General features: G+C 39.2%; 7 protein-coding genes across 8 annotated transcripts in view; 2 read left to right on the top strand and 5 right to left on the bottom strand.

The window, feature by feature from the left end:
* Window positions 381–2948, top strand: LOC104751048. Its single transcript, XM_010472924.2, has 5 exons — window positions 381–1190; window positions 1279–1737; window positions 1828–2205; window positions 2293–2360; window positions 2443–2948. Exons 1-5 carry the CDS (start codon window positions 543–545, stop codon window positions 2645–2647), a joined length of 1758 nt encoding a protein of 585 aa, XP_010471226.1. The 5' UTR covers window positions 381–542; the 3' UTR covers window positions 2648–2948.
* LOC104751047 lies at window positions 2906–4050 on the bottom strand. The gene is made up of 3 exons (XM_010472923.1): window positions 3613–4050; window positions 3466–3518; window positions 2906–3380 (listed from the first exon to the last, which is right to left on the bottom strand). The coding sequence occupies exons 1-3, from the start codon at window positions 3940–3942 to the stop codon at window positions 2993–2995; spliced, it is 771 nt and encodes a 256-aa protein (XP_010471225.1). The 5' UTR covers window positions 3943–4050; the 3' UTR covers window positions 2906–2992.
* Window positions 4292–5489, top strand: LOC104751046. Its single transcript, XM_010472922.2, has 2 exons — window positions 4292–4507; window positions 5054–5489. The coding sequence occupies exons 1-2, from the start codon at window positions 4435–4437 to the stop codon at window positions 5269–5271; spliced, it is 291 nt and encodes a 96-aa protein (XP_010471224.1). The 5' UTR covers window positions 4292–4434; the 3' UTR covers window positions 5272–5489.
* On the bottom strand, window positions 6593–8382 carry LOC104751045 (transcription factor TCP22-like). Its single transcript, XM_010472921.2, has one exon. It carries the CDS (start codon window positions 8053–8055, stop codon window positions 6904–6906), a length of 1152 nt encoding a protein of 383 aa, XP_010471223.1. The 5' UTR covers window positions 8056–8382; the 3' UTR covers window positions 6593–6903.
* Window positions 9509–13460, bottom strand: LOC104753787 (transcription factor TCP22-like). The gene is made up of 2 exons (XM_010475985.2): window positions 12371–13460; window positions 9509–9756 (listed from the first exon to the last, which is right to left on the bottom strand). The coding sequence occupies exons 1-2, from the start codon at window positions 13128–13130 to the stop codon at window positions 9509–9511; spliced, it is 1008 nt and encodes a 335-aa protein (XP_010474287.2). The 5' UTR covers window positions 13131–13460.
* On the bottom strand, window positions 16394–18732 carry LOC104751044 (probable alkaline/neutral invertase F). The gene is made up of 4 exons (XM_010472920.2): window positions 18424–18732; window positions 17879–18310; window positions 17202–17760; window positions 16394–16754 (listed from the first exon to the last, which is right to left on the bottom strand). The coding sequence occupies exons 1-4, from the start codon at window positions 18715–18717 to the stop codon at window positions 16462–16464; spliced, it is 1578 nt and encodes a 525-aa protein (XP_010471222.2). The 5' UTR covers window positions 18718–18732; the 3' UTR covers window positions 16394–16461.
* Window positions 19572–20139, bottom strand: part of LOC104751043 (alpha-(1,4)-fucosyltransferase-like) — an 8461-nt gene continuing 7893 nt past the window's right edge. The window contains exon 4 of one of the 2 annotated variants that reach the window (XM_010472918.2): window positions 19572–19764. In XM_010472918.2, coding sequence (XP_010471220.1) covers window positions 19742–19764 — 23 coding nt within the window. In that variant the 3' untranslated portion in view covers window positions 19572–19741. Of the gene's footprint in view, window positions 20127–20139 lie in introns of both variants that reach the window. The other variant, XM_010472919.2, reaches the window with a different exon arrangement.

Raw genomic sequence — 20139 nt, 5'->3', positions numbered from 1 at the left:
TCGCAACAATGGCCATTTATATATCGCCTTTTTCCCGGAACGAGAGATCTAACCTAATGGGCTTTTAATTATAATGGGCCTTTTCAAGTTTTTAACAAAAGGCTTGGCCCAATAAAAAGACCAAAAGTGGGATTTAAATGGAAAAAATGATTATTTACTTATTTGTTATCAGCACGTGTCACGTGTGCTACACAATTAGGGACAATGACAAAAAACACCTCACAGACACATCGTTACACCATTTTTTGTTTTTTAACGTATTTGCCCCATATTTAATTTTATAACGTATTAGTCCCATAATCATATCTTCTAATTAATTACTTAAACCACACTAATGATTTTTAATCAATAAAATTAAAAACCCTAAAACCGCAACTTTCTCACTTCTTCTTCTTCTTCTTCTTCTTCTTCTTCCTCCTCTGTCTTTGCGCCCAAACCAAAACCCCACACAAAAGCCCTCTCTTTTGTTATCTTCTCTCTTCTGAAACTAGGGTTTTTTAATTTCTCTGAGTGATGTGAAATGCTCGGTTAAGGAGGAAACGATGCAGAAGATTCTGTGCAAAAGTACTACTTGTTCAACCCCTGTTCTCTCTACTCCGGTGAACTCTTTCGCCGCCGGTTTCATCTCACTAGGGGTTAAGACCCACGTCAAAAATCTCACTCCTTGTTCCACTCCTAAACCTTTATCCACTTGTTTCTTCTCTACTTCCGCTATGCCGACGAAGACGGCTTCTATTTCTTCAGGCGGTGTTGGTTTCTCTGCTTATCTACAGAGGAGTGTTCATAGACCAGCAGCGCCGGCGTCGCTACGGTTCTCAACAGCTGGTTACCGGGCCTGCCGGTGTTCAATCGACGGTGGAACCCCTAGTACGAACCGGGCTTGGGTCGGTCGAACCGGGACGTGGCGTGCGTTTTTTTGCTCGGAGTCTAACGGTGGCGTAAGTACGGTTTATGCTACTGCTGGAGCAGTGGTTGAGAGCGAGGAAGAGTCTGACGGAGAAGATGAAGACGAGAAAGATGAAAAGCCTGTGAGGATGAGCCGTCGAAGTCGGAGTTCTAGTGGAAGTGGTGACTTTATCGGTAACCCAGATTTGCTGAAGATTCCTGGAGTGGGTTTAAGGAATCAGAGGAAGCTTGTTGATAATGGGATTGGAGATGTTGCAGAGCTCAAGAAGCTCTATAAAGATAAGGTATTTTTTTGAAAGCTTCAATTTTTTAACTTGTGGGTTTGGAGATAATAATTGAAAGTTTCATTCTTTGATTGATTTGTAATCTCAGTTCTGGAAAGCGAGTCAGAAGATGGTTGATTACCTTAGAAGCTCTGTTGGGATTATACATAGGAACCATGCGGAGAGTATCACAACGTTTATCAAAGAGAGTGTGGATGATGAGCTAAAGGATTCTGGCCCTGAACCTAATCTGAATGCAAAGAAACGTTTGACGTTTTGTGTTGAAGGGAACATTAGTGTCGGTAAATCAACTTTTCTTCAGAGAATAGCCAATGAGACGGTGGAGTTACAAGACCTCGTTGAGATTGTTCCTGAGCCAGTTGCTAAGTGGCAAGATGTTGGACCTGACCATTTCAATATCTTGGATGCTTTCTACTCTGAGCCTCAGAGGTATGCTTATACTTTCCAGAACTATGTGTTCGTCACTCGGCTGATGCAGGAGAAAGAGTCTGCTTCTGGGGTTAAACCTCTCAGGTTGATGGAAAGGAGTGTCTTCAGTGACAGAATGGTAACTTTGAAAGCAAATGTTTTATAAAATTGATGGTTTTGGAATGTGTGATTGCAAACTTTATATTTTGTGGAACTTGACATTCTTCAGGTGTTTGTTCGTGCGGTTCATGAAGCTAAGTGGATGAACGAGATGGAGATCAGCATCTATGATTCGTGGTTTGATCCGGTTGTCTCTTGTTTACCTGGACTTGTTCCTGATGGGTTTATATACTTGAGGGCGAGTCCAGACACTTGCCACAAGCGGATGATGCTCAGGAAACGAACTGAAGAAGGTGGAGTCTCGCTGAAGTACCTCCAAGATTTGCACGAGAAACATGAGAGCTGGCTGCTACCGTTTGAGAGCGGAAACCATGGTGTGTTGTCTGTTAGTAAACCGTCTTTACACATGGACAGCTCTCTGCATCCTGATATAAAAGACCGCGTCTTTTACTTGGAAGGGAATCATATGCATTCTAGTATCCAGAAAGTAAGTAAAGCTACCTTATTTTTTTATGTTTGTGCTAGGAGTCTAGAGATGGATTTTTGCTTAGACTGGTTTATTTGGTTTCAACAGGTCCCTGCTCTGGTTTTGGACTGTGAACCCAATATTGACTTCAGCCTAGATATCGAGGCAAAGGCACAGTAAGTTCTTACACTAGTGTAATATCACCATAACGTAATTGAAATCCTAAAATCTAACAGACGTTTTTTTATGTATTAAAAGGTACGCACGCCAGGTTGCTGAGTTCTTTGAATTTGTGAAGAAGAAGCAAGAAACATCAACAGAGAAGAGCAACACTCAGTCGCCAGTACTGCTACCTCCTCATCACAATGGAGGTCTCTGGATGGGACCTGAAGGCAATCATGTCCCGGGACTCCCGCCTCTAGATCTAAAGGGGATGTCACTCTTCACCAGACCGTCCACGTGACTGTTCATTCACTGACTCTGTTTTTTTTTTCTCGCGCTCTAAGGAGCATGTCAGGTTCTCGAATGTCAATAGGTTTGGTCGGCTTTTACATCTTTTAGGAAGAAACGTTATCTGCAGCTTTTGTCCACTTAGATGTAGTAACGAAACATGGTCGTGTTGCTAGTTTTAACCCTTTTGTAGAAAAGTTTGACGTCTGGATAATTTGCTAGGTATCTCGATGGTCATCTTCAATTTCAGTTTTCAGTTTGGTTGCACATGTACTCTTTATCCAATTCGATGGTAGTGTGCTTATTATTGTCAATGCAATGTGCAAGGCTAATGTAACATATACATGAAGAATACAGTCTAAGAAAAGCGTTTAGTCATAAGAACGCGGCGTTTTCTGCCGATCCAAGTAGAGGTCCACAAAGGATCAGTAGCGACCACGTCATAACCAGCGTTTGAGTAGAGATTTCTAGCGGCTGCATCGTCTTCGTAAGCTCTAAGAGCAAGTAGCTTGAAACCCCATAAGTAACATAAAACATCACATGCCTTTAACAATGTACTTGCCATCTTCTTTCTCCTTTGAGCTTTTGAGACGGCTAAGCCCGAGACGTAAAGATACTCTTCAACACCGGGGAAATGGCAAAGTACTGAACTTTTAGTCTGAGCTGTGACGTCAACTACTCCGACAACACTAGTGCTCGACGATGTCTCAGCTTCACTCGTTTGCTCCGCCACGAGACATGCATATCTGCCGCATTTTTTAATTACTTTTACTACGTTTTGAAACTAGTATAGTATTTGAACAAATGAGGTTTGTCATTTGTTTGTTTTACCTGTCAGGTGGTGAATTCTTTAGTTTGTAAAGAAGTGCTGAGAGTACCTCTGCCTGCAAATATAAAAATTCGCAAAATCTTCATTGCATATATCAAAGTTAAGTATTGAAGCTTTTCTACAGATTTAGAGAATTATGCTAAACAAACCTGGAAAAAGAGAAAGAAGAAATCATTAAAAAGAGCTAGTGGGATGTGGAAAGCCTCAGCTTGAACGAGAGACACTCTCCTGATCTCATCCTCGTCGTCTCTATTCAATCTCCTCACGTCCCACCCGTGCTGACTCACCAGATACTTTAACTCTACCTCCGCCGCATGATCCTGAGTCAAACTCGTTAAAGACTCGGTCGATGCGCACCGTACTTTCACAGGAAAACGGCTCCAAGTCAGCTTCTCTTGATCTTTTCCCTGACTGGACCTTCCCGGATAAGTAAACTCTCGCCTAGCGGCGGAGTAGAGGCTCTGTTGCAAGTGAGCCATGTTTATTTTTCTAGCATATTTTTTTTTCAAAAAAGAATCTTTATTGTTTTCACTTTCGTGCGTTTTAATATGATAAGATACTCTTCTTGGTTGCCTCCATCGTCTGTTCTTTTGTGGTTAAGAATCATCATCTCTAGCTGAGGACCATTCGAGAGATTAAATATTTCAGATTCTTTTACACGCCACGTGGACACTTATAACGTTACACGTAAGAGCCTGTCTGGAATTTTTAATTTTGACTTCGTATGATACCTTTATAATTTAAGAAAATAAATTATTAAAATGTGAAATAAAATTTAAAAGCAATAAAGGCCTTATGTAAGAGAAAAATTGGGCCGGGCCCAAAAGAAGATGTCGTTGGCACGTGTGAATACTATCATCATCCCATTTTCTCAGTCTCTCCTCTCCAAATAGATTCGCCGTAAAAGTTTCAGAGAAGTCGTCTCGTTCATCTTTTTTTTTGTTGTTGCAGTTTATCGATTAATTCTGATCATGGCGTTGAGCACCAGCATCAGATCTGTCTCTAAGATCATTGCTTCTTCCGAAGCATCAGTCTCCAGATCTGGCAAGTAACCCCAATAATAAAAATATCTGCTTGATTGGTTTCTCATTTCTTCTTTTTTTTCCCCTTTTATATAGTCTAGGGTTTTGTTTTGATTCCTCAGAAATCGATTACTCTGATTGATTTGGCCATAGCTTATTGTAAGGATTGAGATTTCAATGTTACCGATGTGATTCTTCGTTCGATTTCTCAAGCGTTTAGTTTTGGGAATTCAGATTTTGTTTGAAACGCATCTCTGCTCGATGGTTATGAAAAGGCTGAGAAATTGTTATCAATGTAATTTACAAATGTCTATTTGGGTGTTTCACATGTGCTATAGATGAACCTATGCAAAGTACACATTTTGCTTCTGAAATTTTCATGTTCATGCTTTGATAATCAGTTAAAGACTCCATTTTTATGCAGTTATGAAATTTTCATGTTCATGCTTTAGTTATGTATCGTAGCAGCAAGGCTCTGGTACTAGGATCAACTTGTTTTGGGAGGATCCTTAAGTGCCTGTTGATTGGTATTTCTCGCTTAATGTTACTTTGTAATCACTATCAACAGTGAGCAGAAGCTTCCACTCGACTGGAGTTAAGAAGATGAGCGGAGGGCATGGTCACGATGAGCCATACTACCTCCACGCTAAACACATGTACAATTTGGACCGCATGAAGTTCCAAGCTCTCAAGATGTCTCTCGGTGTCTTCACTGCTTTCAGCATCGGTGTTGGGGTTCCTATCTTTGCTGTCGTTTTCCAGCAGAGGAAGACCGCCTCTGGTTGAGTCACTCAGGACGTTTTTGTGTGTTCCCCAGCTTGAATAATTTGTATGATTCCTCAAAACTCTGCTTTTGCAAGAGAGTTTCTTTTTTCTCCCTTTGGATCTTAGCTACAAGTCTTATTGTTATGGTAAAGTGTTTGTTTTTCCCTATTTCTTCCTCCTTTTGCTCGCAGCTCAATACTGCAATAATGATAATCCCATATGGATATTTTTTTTTCTTACTTCTATTGGAATTGGAAGTTATGTTGAAATAGTTTTGTATCAATCGTAGAAAGATCTCGGAAACGCCAAGAAAGACGCATCTCTTTCACTTGTTTTTGCCAATTCCATGTTGAAAGAGTATAAACAGATGTGATAGAAGGGAGATATTCCCAGAGGAAGGGCCAAGGCGTCGGCTTGTTGTTCCCCAAGTGGAATTAGGGTTTCGCAATCTATGAGCCACTCACGACAGTAGAATTAGGAATGCAGGATTAAAGGCAGAAGATGAAGAACTTGAGGAAGAAGCGTTTTCATTATCTCTTTCTTCTTTGCCTTAAGATTTCTGTTTTCCAATGTCGATGGCTTTTTCTTCTTATATGTCATCTCATCTTATAATTTGCCCTTGAACTCGCCTGGTCGGTGATTGATATTGGGGTTCCGGTGTAAGAGACGAGATTTTCGCCGCTTCTACAGTGCAAATTTGTCAAAATTTGGGGTCACTTTGGAACATTGACAAAAGTACTAAACTTCAAATATTTAGCCGCTTCGTCAGTGCAAATTGTTCAAAATTGGTTTTTGGGAATTTACGACTTTTGGAAATTTAAAATTGGTTTAGTGATTCTAATTTCTCAGAGATGATGGCCGGGAGTTAGTGATTCGAGATTGGAATAAGACAAGACCAGCGAGACAATGCCCACACCAATTTCGCATACCAAGGTCTCTGTAAACGGAGTGTAAAGGAAGATTTATATTTGTATTCCTTGGAAGAGTGTGCTTCAAGTAACAACATCATTGGTTTCGTTAGAGCATCAGCAAGCTGACAGCCTGACATTCGAACTGTATTAGCTCATGTGTTAGTGATAGTCCAATGCAAAATTATCACAACAAAGAACTGGTTGAGTAATTGATTTGACACCAAGGTTTTGAGAAGTCAACGCAGCACCATAGTCGCATCAGCAACTACCCGATACTTTGCTTCTGCTTAGCATATAATCTCTAGGGCTCTTCACAGCTTTCAGCATCAGTCTTGGGTTCCTTTCTAAGGAAATAGGCATCTGGTTTGAGTCCCTCATGACGTTGTTGATCTCAGTTTCTTAATTCTCAAACTCTGCTTTTGATCCATATGAATCGTAGAAAGATCTCCCACAATTCAAGAAAGATCAACATATTCACATATCTATTAATCAAAAGCTCACAATCAAAACAAAAGATGAAATCCACAAAACACACACACACACACACAAAAAAACCCCACAAATGATGTAACAAATATGTTCAAAAGCTTAGAAACCACATCTTTGTCATTCAGGCATGGTAGCATTCAACTGCCAAAACATGTTTTAAAAAGACTGGAGTTGCTAACCACAAAACCGCAGATCGCGAATCTTTAAAACGCGAGTGTGGTCGATCATTAGAATGACCCATGAGGTGGTCTTATCACTTTTTATCATCACCACCATTTTCACTAGCTTGAGTTTGGTTCGGCTCTTGATGCTGATGCTGATGTTGATCCAGAGTCATAGCCAAACCATCACCTCTACTACCACCACGCATTGCAGCCGCCATGTTGCTCTCGGCCACTCCTAATCCTAGCTGTTGACCTCCCAACATCATTGACCCCATTGGTGCAGTTACAACTCGTCCTGACCCAACCGGATAATTCCCTGGATTAAACGCCCACATCTGGTGACCAGGCTGTTGCTGCATCTGCTCCCTCCCACCCGAACCACTCATCGGAAGCATCCAGAACGCACTTCCTCCATTAGTAGTCCCTGGCGCAACCGCCCACATAGGTTGAGGCACCACATTAGCCGTTGCAGCAGCACGACCCCCCTGACCTAATTCTTGATCCTGAAACTGACCTTGTTTCTGAGAACTCCCACTTGGTTCAGCTCCAGAACCACTCGGCTCCTTGAAGTAATCTTCTCTATAAGACTTCACTAAATTACTCGGAGCTCTCTCCGTCGACATGATCGGCGGATACATCTGATGATGAAACCCGAAAACAGCGGCCGCGTTCTGCGGGGCTGCTGCTGAATTAAGCAACTTCCTAGAAGGATCAACCGATGATGATCCGTTGTTAGTACCGTTACTATCCTCATACAGAGACATTCCTGTGGTATGAAACGACGAGAGTGGCGAAGAAGCAGACTTTGAAGGCTGAGCGAAGAGGGTAGAGCCACCACCGCGCAAAGAAGCGTTAAGGGTCGAGAAATTCGCCGGAATCGTACCGGTTCCAGTGGAAGCGATGATAGCTGGCTCAGCTTGTTGGAGAAGCCACTCTATGGTTTCACCATCGGATTTATGACCTAACTCTCTCGTCAACTGGAAAACTCTAGCGGCGCACATCGCCGGCATACGGATTCGCCGTCCACGGCCGTCGACTTTAGTGTGCCGATCTTTAGAAGGCTTTTTGGCGGCGGGTTTAACAACGGCGAGAGCGGTTCCTGAGCTTGTGCTTGTTGAATTAGACGTGGAACTCGTCGTCGTTGACATAGCTCCGACGAAAGGAATCGAGTGTTTATCACTGGAATTAAGCTGAAGGGTCGAGTCCGAAACACCGGAATTCTGATTCGTGTGGAGCTCCATCTTCTCCAAGAAAAAAAAAAACAAACCCTTTAAAATTAAAAAAGAAACGATCTTTAAACAAAACCCATGTAAATTCCGAGTCTTGACATCGAATTCAGAAGCAAGTGACTGTGGAAGGAGAGATCTAAAACTAGACTAAAGAGAGGAAAGCTGTGTGCTTTTTACTAAAGAAAGAGAGAGAGAGAAGAGAGAATGATTGAGTTGAGTAGAGAGAGAGAGAGAGAGAGAGAGAGGGATAAAAACAAGTGGATATGAATTGGTGTGATTGCAGAGTGAGAGGAAGAGGAGGAGGAGGAGCAAAACTAATCCTTTCTCTCTTTCTTTCTTTATTTCAACCTTTATTGACTTATTTGTTTCCTCTCTCCTTTACTTACACACACTGTTCTTGTTTCTTCTGTCTCTCTGCTATTAACACTGCTTTTGCCAATGGTTAACTTTCTTAATTATGTTGAAATAAATAATAACTATAATGGAACACACTCTTAAAACGAGCTAAATCGTCCATTTAATCTGTAATGGAACACTCTTAAACTAATACTCCCTCTGATTTTTTTTTAATTGTCGTTTAAGGTTTTTGTACGCAAATTAAAAAAACTATTAAATTTTCTGTTTTGTCATTTATTAATATATTTCATAATTTTTTGATCGGTTAAAACTTTAAAACAGCAAGACTATTCACCAAACATCTGCATTGAAAATCTAAAACGACAAGTATTATGAAACAAAAATTAAGTTTCAAAATGACAATTAAATTAAAACGAAGGGAGTAGTATATAGGTATAAAGAGCCCTAGGTCTTATTATGATCTTTGGATTTTGAATGATAGATGTGTTACACACAAATATATATGTGGTAGTTTAACTCTTTAATTTAGGTGTAGATTGTTTTGATAAAGACTACGTGATGTTTACTTAGTTTAGCACTTGTGGTGTAAACGCGAAGGAGAGAGATCCAATTTTTCAATTTTGAGATTTTGTTGGTTATTTTACATTTGAAAACTATACAACCACGTTGTATATATAGTATAGAGTCCATGGAGTCAAAGAAATTATATGCACCTAATTAGGTTAATAATTATTTTAGTGAAAAAAAGAAGAAGATCAATCAATCTTATTATAGTTGATTATATCTGGTGGTTGCTAATACTGATCCACTCACCATTTTTAAAATTGTTTTATTTTTGTCGATAAAGACGTTACTGGTGAGCGGTGATTCATGTTAATCACTCTCCTTCAACAACCCGTTTTTAGCCTTCTTTTTCATATTCTTATTCCCTCCACATGAAAAAAAATAAAAGTTAGATCTTTTGATAGTTAGATCTTTTGATATTTTCTTTGGGAGCAACAGTTTGATTTTGGTTATTTTTGTAAAGCTTTTCTTTCATACTAACCAAAACACGACACACACACACACACGCATGTAGTACTAAAATGATCTGTTTTGTGACTCATCACTATTCTGATTTATTAGCTNCTCCCAACATCATTGACCCCATTGGTGCAGTTACAACTCGTCCTGACCCAACCGGATAATTCCCTGGATTAAACGCCCACATCTGGTGACCAGGCTGTTGCTGCATCTGCTCCCTCCCACCCGAACCACTCATCGGAAGCATCCAGAACGCACTTCCTCCATTAGTAGTCCCTGGCGCAACCGCCCACATAGGTTGAGGCACCACATTAGCCGTTGCAGCAGCACGACCCCCCTGACCTAATTCTTGATCCTGAAACTGACCTTGTTTCTGAGAACTCCCACTTGGTTCAGCTCCAGAACCACTCGGCTCCTTGAAGTAATCTTCTCTATAAGACTTCACTAAATTACTCGGAGCTCTCTCCGTCGACATGATCGGCGGATACATCTGATGATGAAACCCGAAAACAGCGGCCGCGTTCTGCGGGGCTGCTGCTGAATTAAGCAACTTCCTAGAAGGATCAACCGATGATGATCCGTTGTTAGTACCGTTACTATCCTCATACAGAGACATTCCTGTGGTATGAAACGACGAGAGTGGCGAAGAAGCAGACTTTGAAGGCTGAGCGAAGAGGGTAGAGCCACCACCGCGCAAAGAAGCGTTAAGGGTCGAGAAATTCGCCGGAATCGTACCGGTTCCAGTGGAAGCGATGATAGCTGGCTCAGCTTGTTGGAGAAGCCACTCTATGGTTTCACCATCGGATTTATGACCTAACTCTCTCGTCAACTGGAAAACTCTAGCGGCGCACATCGCCGGCATACGGATTCGCCGTCCACGGCCGTCGACTTTAGTGTGCCGATCTTTAGAAGGCTTTTTGGCGGCGGGTTTAACAACGGCGAGAGCGGTTCCTGAGCTTGTGCTTGTTGAATTAGACGTGGAACTCGTCGTCGTTGACATAGCTCCGACGAAAGGAATCGAGTGTTTATCACTGGAATTAAGCTGAAGGGTCGAGTCCGAAACACCGGAATTCTGATTCGTGTGGAGCTCCATCTTCTCCAAGAAAAAAAAAAACAAACCCTTTAAAATTAAAAAAGAAACGATCTTTAAACAAAACCCATGTAAATTCCGAGTCTTGACATCGAATTCAGAAGCAAGTGACTGTGGAAGGAGAGATCTAAAACTAGACTAAAGAGAGGAAAGCTGTGTGCTTTTTACTAAAGAAAGAGAGAGAGAGAAGAGAGAATGATTGAGTTGAGTAGAGAGAGAGAGAGAGAGAGAGAGAGGGATAAAAACAAGTGGATATGAATTGGTGTGATTGCAGAGTGAGAGGAAGAGGAGGAGGAGGAGCAAAACTAATCCTTTCTCTCTTTCTTTCTTTATTTCAACCTTTATTGACTTATTTGTTTCCTCTCTCCTTTACTTACACACACTGTTCTTGTTTCTTCTGTCTCTCTGCTATTAACACTGCTTTTGCCAATGGTTAACTTTCTTAATTATGTTGAAATAAATAATAACTATAATGGAACACACTCTTAAAACGAGCTAAATCGTCCATTTAATCTGTAATGGAACACTCTTAAACTAATACTCCCTCTGATTTTTTTTTAATTGTCGTTTAAGGTTTTTGTACGCAAATTAAAAAAACTATTAAATTTTCTGTTTTGTCATTTATTAATATATTTCATAATTTTTTGATCGGTTAAAACTTTAAAACAGCAAGACTATTCACCAAACATCTGCATTGAAAATCTAAAACGACAAGTATTATGAAACAAAAATTAAGTTTCAAAATGACAATTAAATTAAAACGAAGGGAGTAGTATATAGGTATAAAGAGCCCTAGGTCTTATTATGATCTTTGGATTTTGAATGATAGATGTGTTACACACAAATATATATGTGGTAGTTTAACTCTTTAATTTAGGTGTAGATTGTTTTGATAAAGACTACGTGATGTTTACTTAGTTTAGCACTTGTGGTGTAAACGCGAAGGAGAGAGATCCAATTTTTCAATTTTGAGATTTTGTTGGTTATTTTACATTTGAAAACTATACAACCACGTTGTATATATAGTATAGAGTCCATGGAGTCAAAGAAATTATATGCACCTAATTAGGTTAATAATTATTTTAGTGAAAAAAAGAAGAAGATCAATCAATCTTATTATAGTTGATTATATCTGGTGGTTGCTAATACTGATCCACTCACCATTTTTAAAATTGTTTTATTTTTGTCGATAAAGACGTTACTGGTGAGCGGTGATTCATGTTAATCACTCTCCTTCAACAACCCGTTTTTAGCCTTCTTTTTCATATTCTTATTCCCTCCACATGAAAAAAAATAAAAGTTAGATCTTTTGATAGTTAGATCTTTTGATATTTTCTTTGGGAGCAACAGTTTGATTTTGGTTATTTTTGTAAAGCTTTTCTTTCATACTAACCAAAACACGACACACACACACACACGCATGTAGTACTAAAATGATCTGTTTTGTGACTCATCACTATTCTGATTTATTAGCTCAAAACAGATCATTTTTTAGTTCAGGGGATTGCTATATTATGTCCACAGTTTATCACTAATTTTTGGATTTCAAGTTTCAACTCCATGATACATGGCAAAAGTAAACAAAACATATTTTACCGTTTTTCCCACCAAAATAATTTAAAGAAAAAAAAAGGTTAAATGGCCTAAAATCAGGAATAAAACAAGGACACAAAAGCAAACTCTCGTTGACCCTGCCAAGCACAAAAGCAAAATTTAAAGTGCGATCCAATGCTCTCTTTTTTTTTAGAACTATGATGTTGGATCATGAATTTCAGAGAAAATTATGATTACTTACGATTCTTTTCCCTAGTTTTTATGAAGTTAGCCGAAAATATTAAGATTAGGNAGCAGCACGACCCCCCTGACCTAATTCTTGATCCTGAAACTGACCTTGTTTCTGAGAACTCCCACTTGGTTCAGCTCCAGAACCACTCGGCTCCTTGAAGTAATCTTCTCTATAAGACTTCACTAAATTACTCGGAGCTCTCTCCGTCGACATGATCGGCGGATACATCTGATGATGAAACCCGAAAACAGCGGCCGCGTTCTGCGGGGCTGCTGCTGAATTAAGCAACTTCCTAGAAGGATCAACCGATGATGATCCGTTGTTAGTACCGTTACTATCCTCATACAGAGACATTCCTGTGGTATGAAACGACGAGAGTGGCGAAGAAGCAGACTTTGAAGGCTGAGCGAAGAGGGTAGAGCCACCACCGCGCAAAGAAGCGTTAAGGGTCGAGAAATTCGCCGGAATCGTACCGGTTCCAGTGGAAGCGATGATAGCTGGCTCAGCTTGTTGGAGAAGCCACTCTATGGTTTCACCATCGGATTTATGACCTAACTCTCTCGTCAACTGGAAAACTCTAGCGGCGCACATCGCCGGCATACGGATTCGCCGTCCACGGCCGTCGACTTTAGTGTGCCGATCTTTAGAAGGCTTTTTGGCGGCGGGTTTAACAACGGCGAGAGCGGTTCCTGAGCTTGTGCTTGTTGAATTAGACGTGGAACTCGTCGTCGTTGACATAGCTCCGACGAAAGGAATCGAGTGTTTATCACTGGAATTAAGCTGAAGGGTCGAGTCCGAAACACCGGAATTCTGATTCGTGTGGAGCTCCATCTTCTCCAAGAAAAAAAAAAACAAACCCTTTAAAATTAAAAAAGAAACGATCTTTAAACAAAACCCATGTAAATTCCGAGTCTTGACATCGAATTCAGAAGCAAGTGACTGTGGAAGGAGAGATCTAAAACTAGACTAAAGAGAGGAAAGCTGTGTGCTTTTTACTAAAGAAAGAGAGAGAGAGAAGAGAGAATGATTGAGTTGAGTAGAGAGAGAGAGAGAGAGAGAGAGAGGGATAAAAACAAGTGGATATGAATTGGTGTGATTGCAGAGTGAGAGGAAGAGGAGGAGGAGGAGCAAAACTAATCCTTTCTCTCTTTCTTTCTTTATTTCAACCTTTATTGACTTATTTGTTTCCTCTCTCCTTTACTTACACACACTGTTCTTGTTTCTTCTGTCTCTCTGCTATTAACACTGCTTTTGCCAATGGTTAACTTTCTTAATTATGTTGAAATAAATAATAACTATAATGGAACACACTCTTAAAACGAGCTAAATCGTCCATTTAATCTGTAATGGAACACTCTTAAACTAATACTCCCTCTGATTTTTTTTTAATTGTCGTTTAAGGTTTTTGTACGCAAATTAAAAAAACTATTAAATTTTCTGTTTTGTCATTTATTAATATATTTCATAATTTTTTGATCGGTTAAAACTTTAAAACAGCAAGACTATTCACCAAACATCTGCATTGAAAATCTAAAACGACAAGTATTATGAAACAAAAATTAAGTTTCAAAATGACAATTAAATTAAAACGAAGGGAGTAGTATATAGGTATAAAGAGCCCTAGGTCTTATTATGATCTTTGGATTTTGAATGATAGATGTGTTACACACAAATATATATGTGGTAGTTTAACTCTTTAATTTAGGTGTAGATTGTTTTGATAAAGACTACGTGATGTTTACTTAGTTTAGCACTTGTGGTGTAAACGCGAAGGAGAGAGATCCAATTTTTCAATTTTGAGATTTTGTTGGTTATTTTACATTTGAAAACTATACAACCACGTTGTATATATAGTATAGAGTCCATGGAGTCAAAGAAATTATATGCACCTAATTAGGTTAATAATTATTTTAGTGAAAAAAAGAAGAAGATCAATCAATCTTATTATAGTTGATTATATCTGGTGGTTGCTAATACTGATCCACTCACCATTTTTAAAATTGTTTTATTTTTGTCGATAAAGACGTTACTGGTGAGCGGTGATTCATGTTAATCACTCTCCTTCAACAACCCGTTTTTAGCCTTCTTTTTCATATTCTTATTCCCTCCACATGAAAAAAAATAAAAGTTAGATCTTTTGATAGTTAGATCTTTTGATATTTTCTTTGGGAGCAACAGTTTGATTTTGGTTATTTTTGTAAAGCTTTTCTTTCATACTAACCAAAACACGACACACACACACACACGCATGTAGTACTAAAATGATCTGTTTTGTGACTCATCACTATTCTGATTTATTAGCTCAAAACAGATCATTTTTTAGTTCAGGGGATTGCTATATTATGTCCACAGTTTATCACTAATTTTTGGATTTCAAGTTTCAACTCCATGATACATGGCAAAAGTAAACAAAACATATTTTACCGTTTTTCCCACCAAAATAATTTAAAGAAAAAAAAAGGTTAAATGGCCTAAAATCAGGAATAAAACAAGGACACAAAAGCAAACTCTCGTTGACCCTGCCAAGCACAAAAGCAAAATTTAAAGTGCGATCCAATGCTCTCTTTTTTTTTAGAACTATGATGTTGGATCATGAATTTCAGAGAAAATTATGATTACTTACGATTCTTTTCCCTAGTTTTTATGAAGTTAGCCGAAAATATTAAGATTAGGATATGTATCAGGATATGCTCATTTTGTATCTAGCTAGCTATCTAAGTATCTATCGCTTATGGGGTTCTATTTTATGGATAAAGAATCACTAAGTAATTACTTTATGTGTATAGAGGCTCATAGAGTTTCACCTGCTTTTCCATTAGTCTACCTAAATGCACTGAAATATTTTTTAAGAAAAACTTATAAATTTTTAGAGAGGCCGTAGCTTTGAGAGTTCACTATTTTTAATTCACATAGACATATTCAAAATTCCAAAACATGCATAACCTAACGCAAGTATCATATATTGGTATTAAGTGTTGATTGGTTCTCCTGTTACCTTCCGCGGGTGGTAGCGGTTGCTAATAATTGGTTCCAATCATACAAATCGCTCCCAACCGCTCCCAACCGCTCCCAATCGCTTCCAACCACTTAAAACCACTGAATTGTAAAAGCTGCTTTCCGCAAGCGTTTGCGGTTGAAGGTGGCTGCGGTTGGATATTTTTTTTGTTTCACTAAAAACAAATCATTGATATTGAAATATTTTTTAATATATCTTCTACCTAAACATTTTATCCATTAAGGATGGGAGAAAATGAAGTACGTATATGATTAAGGAGATTAGAAAAATAAACAATTATACAACAAAATAAGATTCCAATTAACAATAACCCGAAAAACTTGATGTAAATTTAATGGCATATCGCACATAAGTTCAAAAAAATCTAAATAAATATAATATTTCATCAGAAATTTAAAAAAAATAATATTATTTATAAAAAATATTAAAATAAATCACCAATGACTCTTTTCAACTATCACTTCAATATAAATTTCTTTTTTTTTCTGAGTAATTATTTTAGTATTTTTAATGAATTTTAATTATAAATCAACTTTAATAAAAAGTGTTTTAAAACATTTCTATAATTATATATTACATTTATTATATTTTAACCGCTATTTCACCCGCTGGTCAACCAGTCGTAAAACTCCCGCAAACACATTCATTTTAAAAAGCTAAACCAGTCATTCAAAACGCTTAATAACGCTTGAAACCGCAACCATCCGCTTCCGCAATCTCCCGCAACCGCAACCGTAAACGCTGCGGTTGAACTAGTCAGGGCCAGTAACATGCGATTTTATTGCGTTTGACGTAGTAAAGGTACCCAAAAATTACTGGAAGTGTGTGGGGGGTTACAGACGTACATGATATTAATCGAATGGTCGTTCTCTGTTTTCTTTTTTGTATTCTTTTTCTAACTCGTTTCTGTCGGATTGTGTCTTGTAACTTGTAAGACTTTGATAGGTCAATGGTCAATAGTCAATGGCTCTTTCTACCCCCGTCCCCTTATTACCTGGTGGCCCGTATTAGACTATGGTACCAAAGTGATCCCAAGATACCCATTCTTGAATTTTCCACATAAACAAAGTTTCGGAGTATTGAATATTTTTTCGTTTTTGTTAATGGTAATTGTAAAAGGCGCTACAATAAATAAAAAAATGCACATCAAGTCCAAGAAGAAGATCTTCTAAGAGGAGGTTTCAAATGTTTCTCTTCTTCCATTGAGATCATTCCCACATGCGTTGGATCATCCATCATCATCTTGGCTACCAAATAGCCAGCGGTCGACCCTGTCTGAAATTTCCTTGCCTGTTTTCCGATAAACCTTCCCGACTTCCCGTCGTAGTACTCCGGCCATCCATCTTTCAACAGCCGTGCCTCGGCCAAGTCTATTGCCCGTCGTGCTATTTGTGGCCGTCCGGTCTTTATGCTAGCAGCCGTTAGCAACCATAGAAGCACTACATTTTGCATATATCACCCACATGAGATATATACACAACAGTATTAGTTAAATGATATACAAACGAAAAAAACAAAAATAGTCAAATGTGCGTTTAGAAGAATGACATGCATATTCTACTTAATAAACAGATTTCAAGAGTTGAATATCATTTCACTATTTTTTTCTTTCGACGGCTAAATAATCCCAAGAGGCATCGGATTCCCCAAATAAATAAATAATAAACCATTCTACTATATCTAGTATTTTATAAGAAGTACAATATTCTTCACTCATGTCTTGTTGACTCTTGCATATTCTATCTTATTTGTTTTCATTCGTTTATTTTTTATTTTTGTATCTCATGTTACTATATTTAAAGTCTTTGAAAGTGGATGACATAAACATATTCCCAATCAATTTATGTGATTTATATATCTATGACTTGTGAAAGAAGGTAACTCACCTGGCCAAGAGCCTCCGTTGTGGTAGCTCCACCTTGTGTTCTTAGGGTCACAACCAGTGACAATCCGCCACTCGTGGCTGTCCATCGCCGGATAACATATCTTTAACGGCATCTCTCCAACAAGTTCCTCCCACCGGGACTCAATCAGGTCCATGATAGCATTGGACTGCTCAGTCGTGGCCAAGGAGGAAAGAATTGCAATACAATTTCCCAATGCGAACCATCTGAAATCCATGTGGGCAGGACCTACGTTTCCTACGAAGTAGCCGCCACGGAGAGGCATGAAGTCGAAGATCCAATCAGGGATAGACTCAGGGATGACGTTGAACTTGTTTACTGCGGTGTGTGAGTATTCCTCCGTCTTGTAACGGTAAATGTCATTGAGCTGCTGGAGATCGAGCCAAAAGTAGCTTCTCATGTGGAAGCTCAGTGCGTTCAGCCGCTTCACAATCTTGTCCATGAACTCTTTACCCTCGGAATCGTGTTTAAGCATAGAGAGTGCAGAACGAAGAGTCATGAAAAAGAGGGCTTGGATCTCGATCGGGTAACCATAAACGCCCTGCAATAAACATCAAGCTTGCATGACTTTCAAAAGCTTGAGACAGTCACTATACTTAAACGTGTTGGTTTCTTGGATTTAAAGAATGACATAGGCAAGAGGATGAGAGCTAGTTTACCATTCTCCGGTCAATCATGGAGCAACCGTCAGCGCAAAGCAAAGTTGGAAAAGTATCAAAACCCTCAGCGAGACACAAAGAGAGAATGAGTCTCATTCCCTTTTGGCACTCGGGTCTCTCGGCTAAAGAATGGTCTCCTGTAGACTTAGTGTAAGCTCGGAGGAGAATGATCCACCAAAAGCCGGAGTCAACTGGAGCCACCCTCCCAATGGCACTCTCTCCAAAGTCAGCTATGATGGTATCCGTCTTCTTGATAGGGTTATGGAGAACTTTGAAGCTCGCTGGCATTGCTCCATCACCAAGCTTGAAACTGTCGATCCTTTTTTCTTGTCCCTGGATGTGAAGCGTCTTCAGGAGAAAGTTCTTCACAATTTCTGGCTCTCCTTTCATCAGAAATGCTAGAGCGCTCGGTACAAAATCTCTTACGAATACCTTACAATAGACACAAAAACATCTATTGTAATAAAACAGAACATTTATATGTTGTAATCATCGTTTGCAAATTTCAAAAATCTACTAGAAAGAAACAAAACACAAAACCATACCTGATCATAGTTCAAGACCTCCTCGGAAGCAGGGTCGCAAGCGGCAATAGTTCCTACAGGGTTTCCCCGGAAATAGACTTGAGATCGGCACAGAGCCTCCCAAGCTTCTGTGACCATTGGGTTAGGATCAAACGAGTCTTTTATGGAGAATACCGGAGTTTCCCAACCAGACCTACCGTCTAGTGAGTGTGCACTGTCATAGAGGCTTAAAGACATGTCATCGTATGATTTTTTACGTTCTAGTTTAAGTCTTGGTCGATGAAGCAGACGAGACAGTAGGTCTTCATCCGTCATTTCGGATATCGAACACATCGAGCTCACTTCTCGGATCCCTTCTGCTCCCTTTTTTTCGCCGTTTTCGCATATAGAGCTCATCGAATACACCGCTCGTAGCACGTCCCGTTTCTTTGGTCGGTCCATGGAGATAGCTAACTTTGGTGAACAACTAAACCTTGAGAACAATCAAGAGAAAGAACAAAAAAAATGTCGTTAAGGGAAGGAACCCATATGTATAGAGAGAGATCTAGGAAACTGGCAAAACGTGTTGATCGGAGCCTAGGCTTGTCGCGGATAGAAATATATCTCACCATATCAAATTGTTTTTCATTTCTATTTTCTTTCTTTCTTTTTCTATACTATTGTGCATATTTGTTATGAATATATGGTGATTTTGAAGAATTTTTAGTTTAATTAGCTTAAAATCAAATCTAATATCATATTTTTCTATATAATGCATTTAATGGTTAGTATACTAGAAGACACATGTATGTAATATTTGATTACATTTACAAGAAGGAACTTTTTTCGCAAAAGATTTCCTAATTTTAGTATTTTATTAACATTAAATTTCTCGTTCTTTTTGTCTAAATTTTTTTAAAAGTGATAATATTCTGAATTTTGATTGGAATTTTGTATTTTAATAAGCGCTCACAAAACATAATCCATTTCGATTATGAAAAAAAACAGTACTATAACATTGAGCGTACACAAAACATCACACATCAACAGTATACAAAAGCTACTCCAAGAAAGTGCACTCAACTCTATCATAAGCCTTTGACATGCTTGTTTTGAGGGCCAAAGGATCACACTCTCATGAGCGATTAGAATAATTTCCTTGGGACAACTTAAGCTGTAACTCGATAGCATGTGAAAAACTTTCTGTGCTTTGTCTCTTAAACACATGATTTGACTGAATTTACTTTATGATGTGACATGTGAGATTATATCATAAACAGATCATGAGATAACATTTACAGAACTCACTCTATTTGTAACAGTCTCACACCTGTAAAACCACCGGTGGCTCACTGGCTTGTCAAAATCCGGCGTTTTTCCCGCCTCTTCTGCTAATCTCTTCGCACAACCGACACGGCAACGTATCGAGACTCACTGCGCGGGTTTTCCCATAGTTCCCCACTAGTCCACACCGCCTCCACGCGTGGTACTCCGAGTAAGCCACAGGATCATCACCGAGCCGTTTCACGTACGTAGCCAATTCCTGCATCGAGCTGAATTTGCTACCGTCGATCACGGAATGGGGAGGGACAAAGTCTTGCACGTTAGAGGCCCCGAAATATATCGGAACAGAGCCAGAGTCGAGCGCATAGAAAAGCTTCTCGGTCACGTATGATTCAGTGACTGTGTTTTCGATTGCAAGGACGAACTTGTAGTGTGACATGGTACAGTGGAGGTGATCGTACCATTTTGGCTCAG

Source organism: Camelina sativa, chromosome 16 (assembly GCF_000633955.1).
Source record: "Camelina sativa cultivar DH55 chromosome 16, Cs, whole genome shotgun sequence".
NCBI classification, from domain to species: Eukaryota; Viridiplantae; Streptophyta; class Magnoliopsida; order Brassicales; family Brassicaceae; genus Camelina; species Camelina sativa.
Note: the sequence above shows the minus strand (reverse complement) of the source record. Positions and strands in the feature narration are given on the sequence as shown.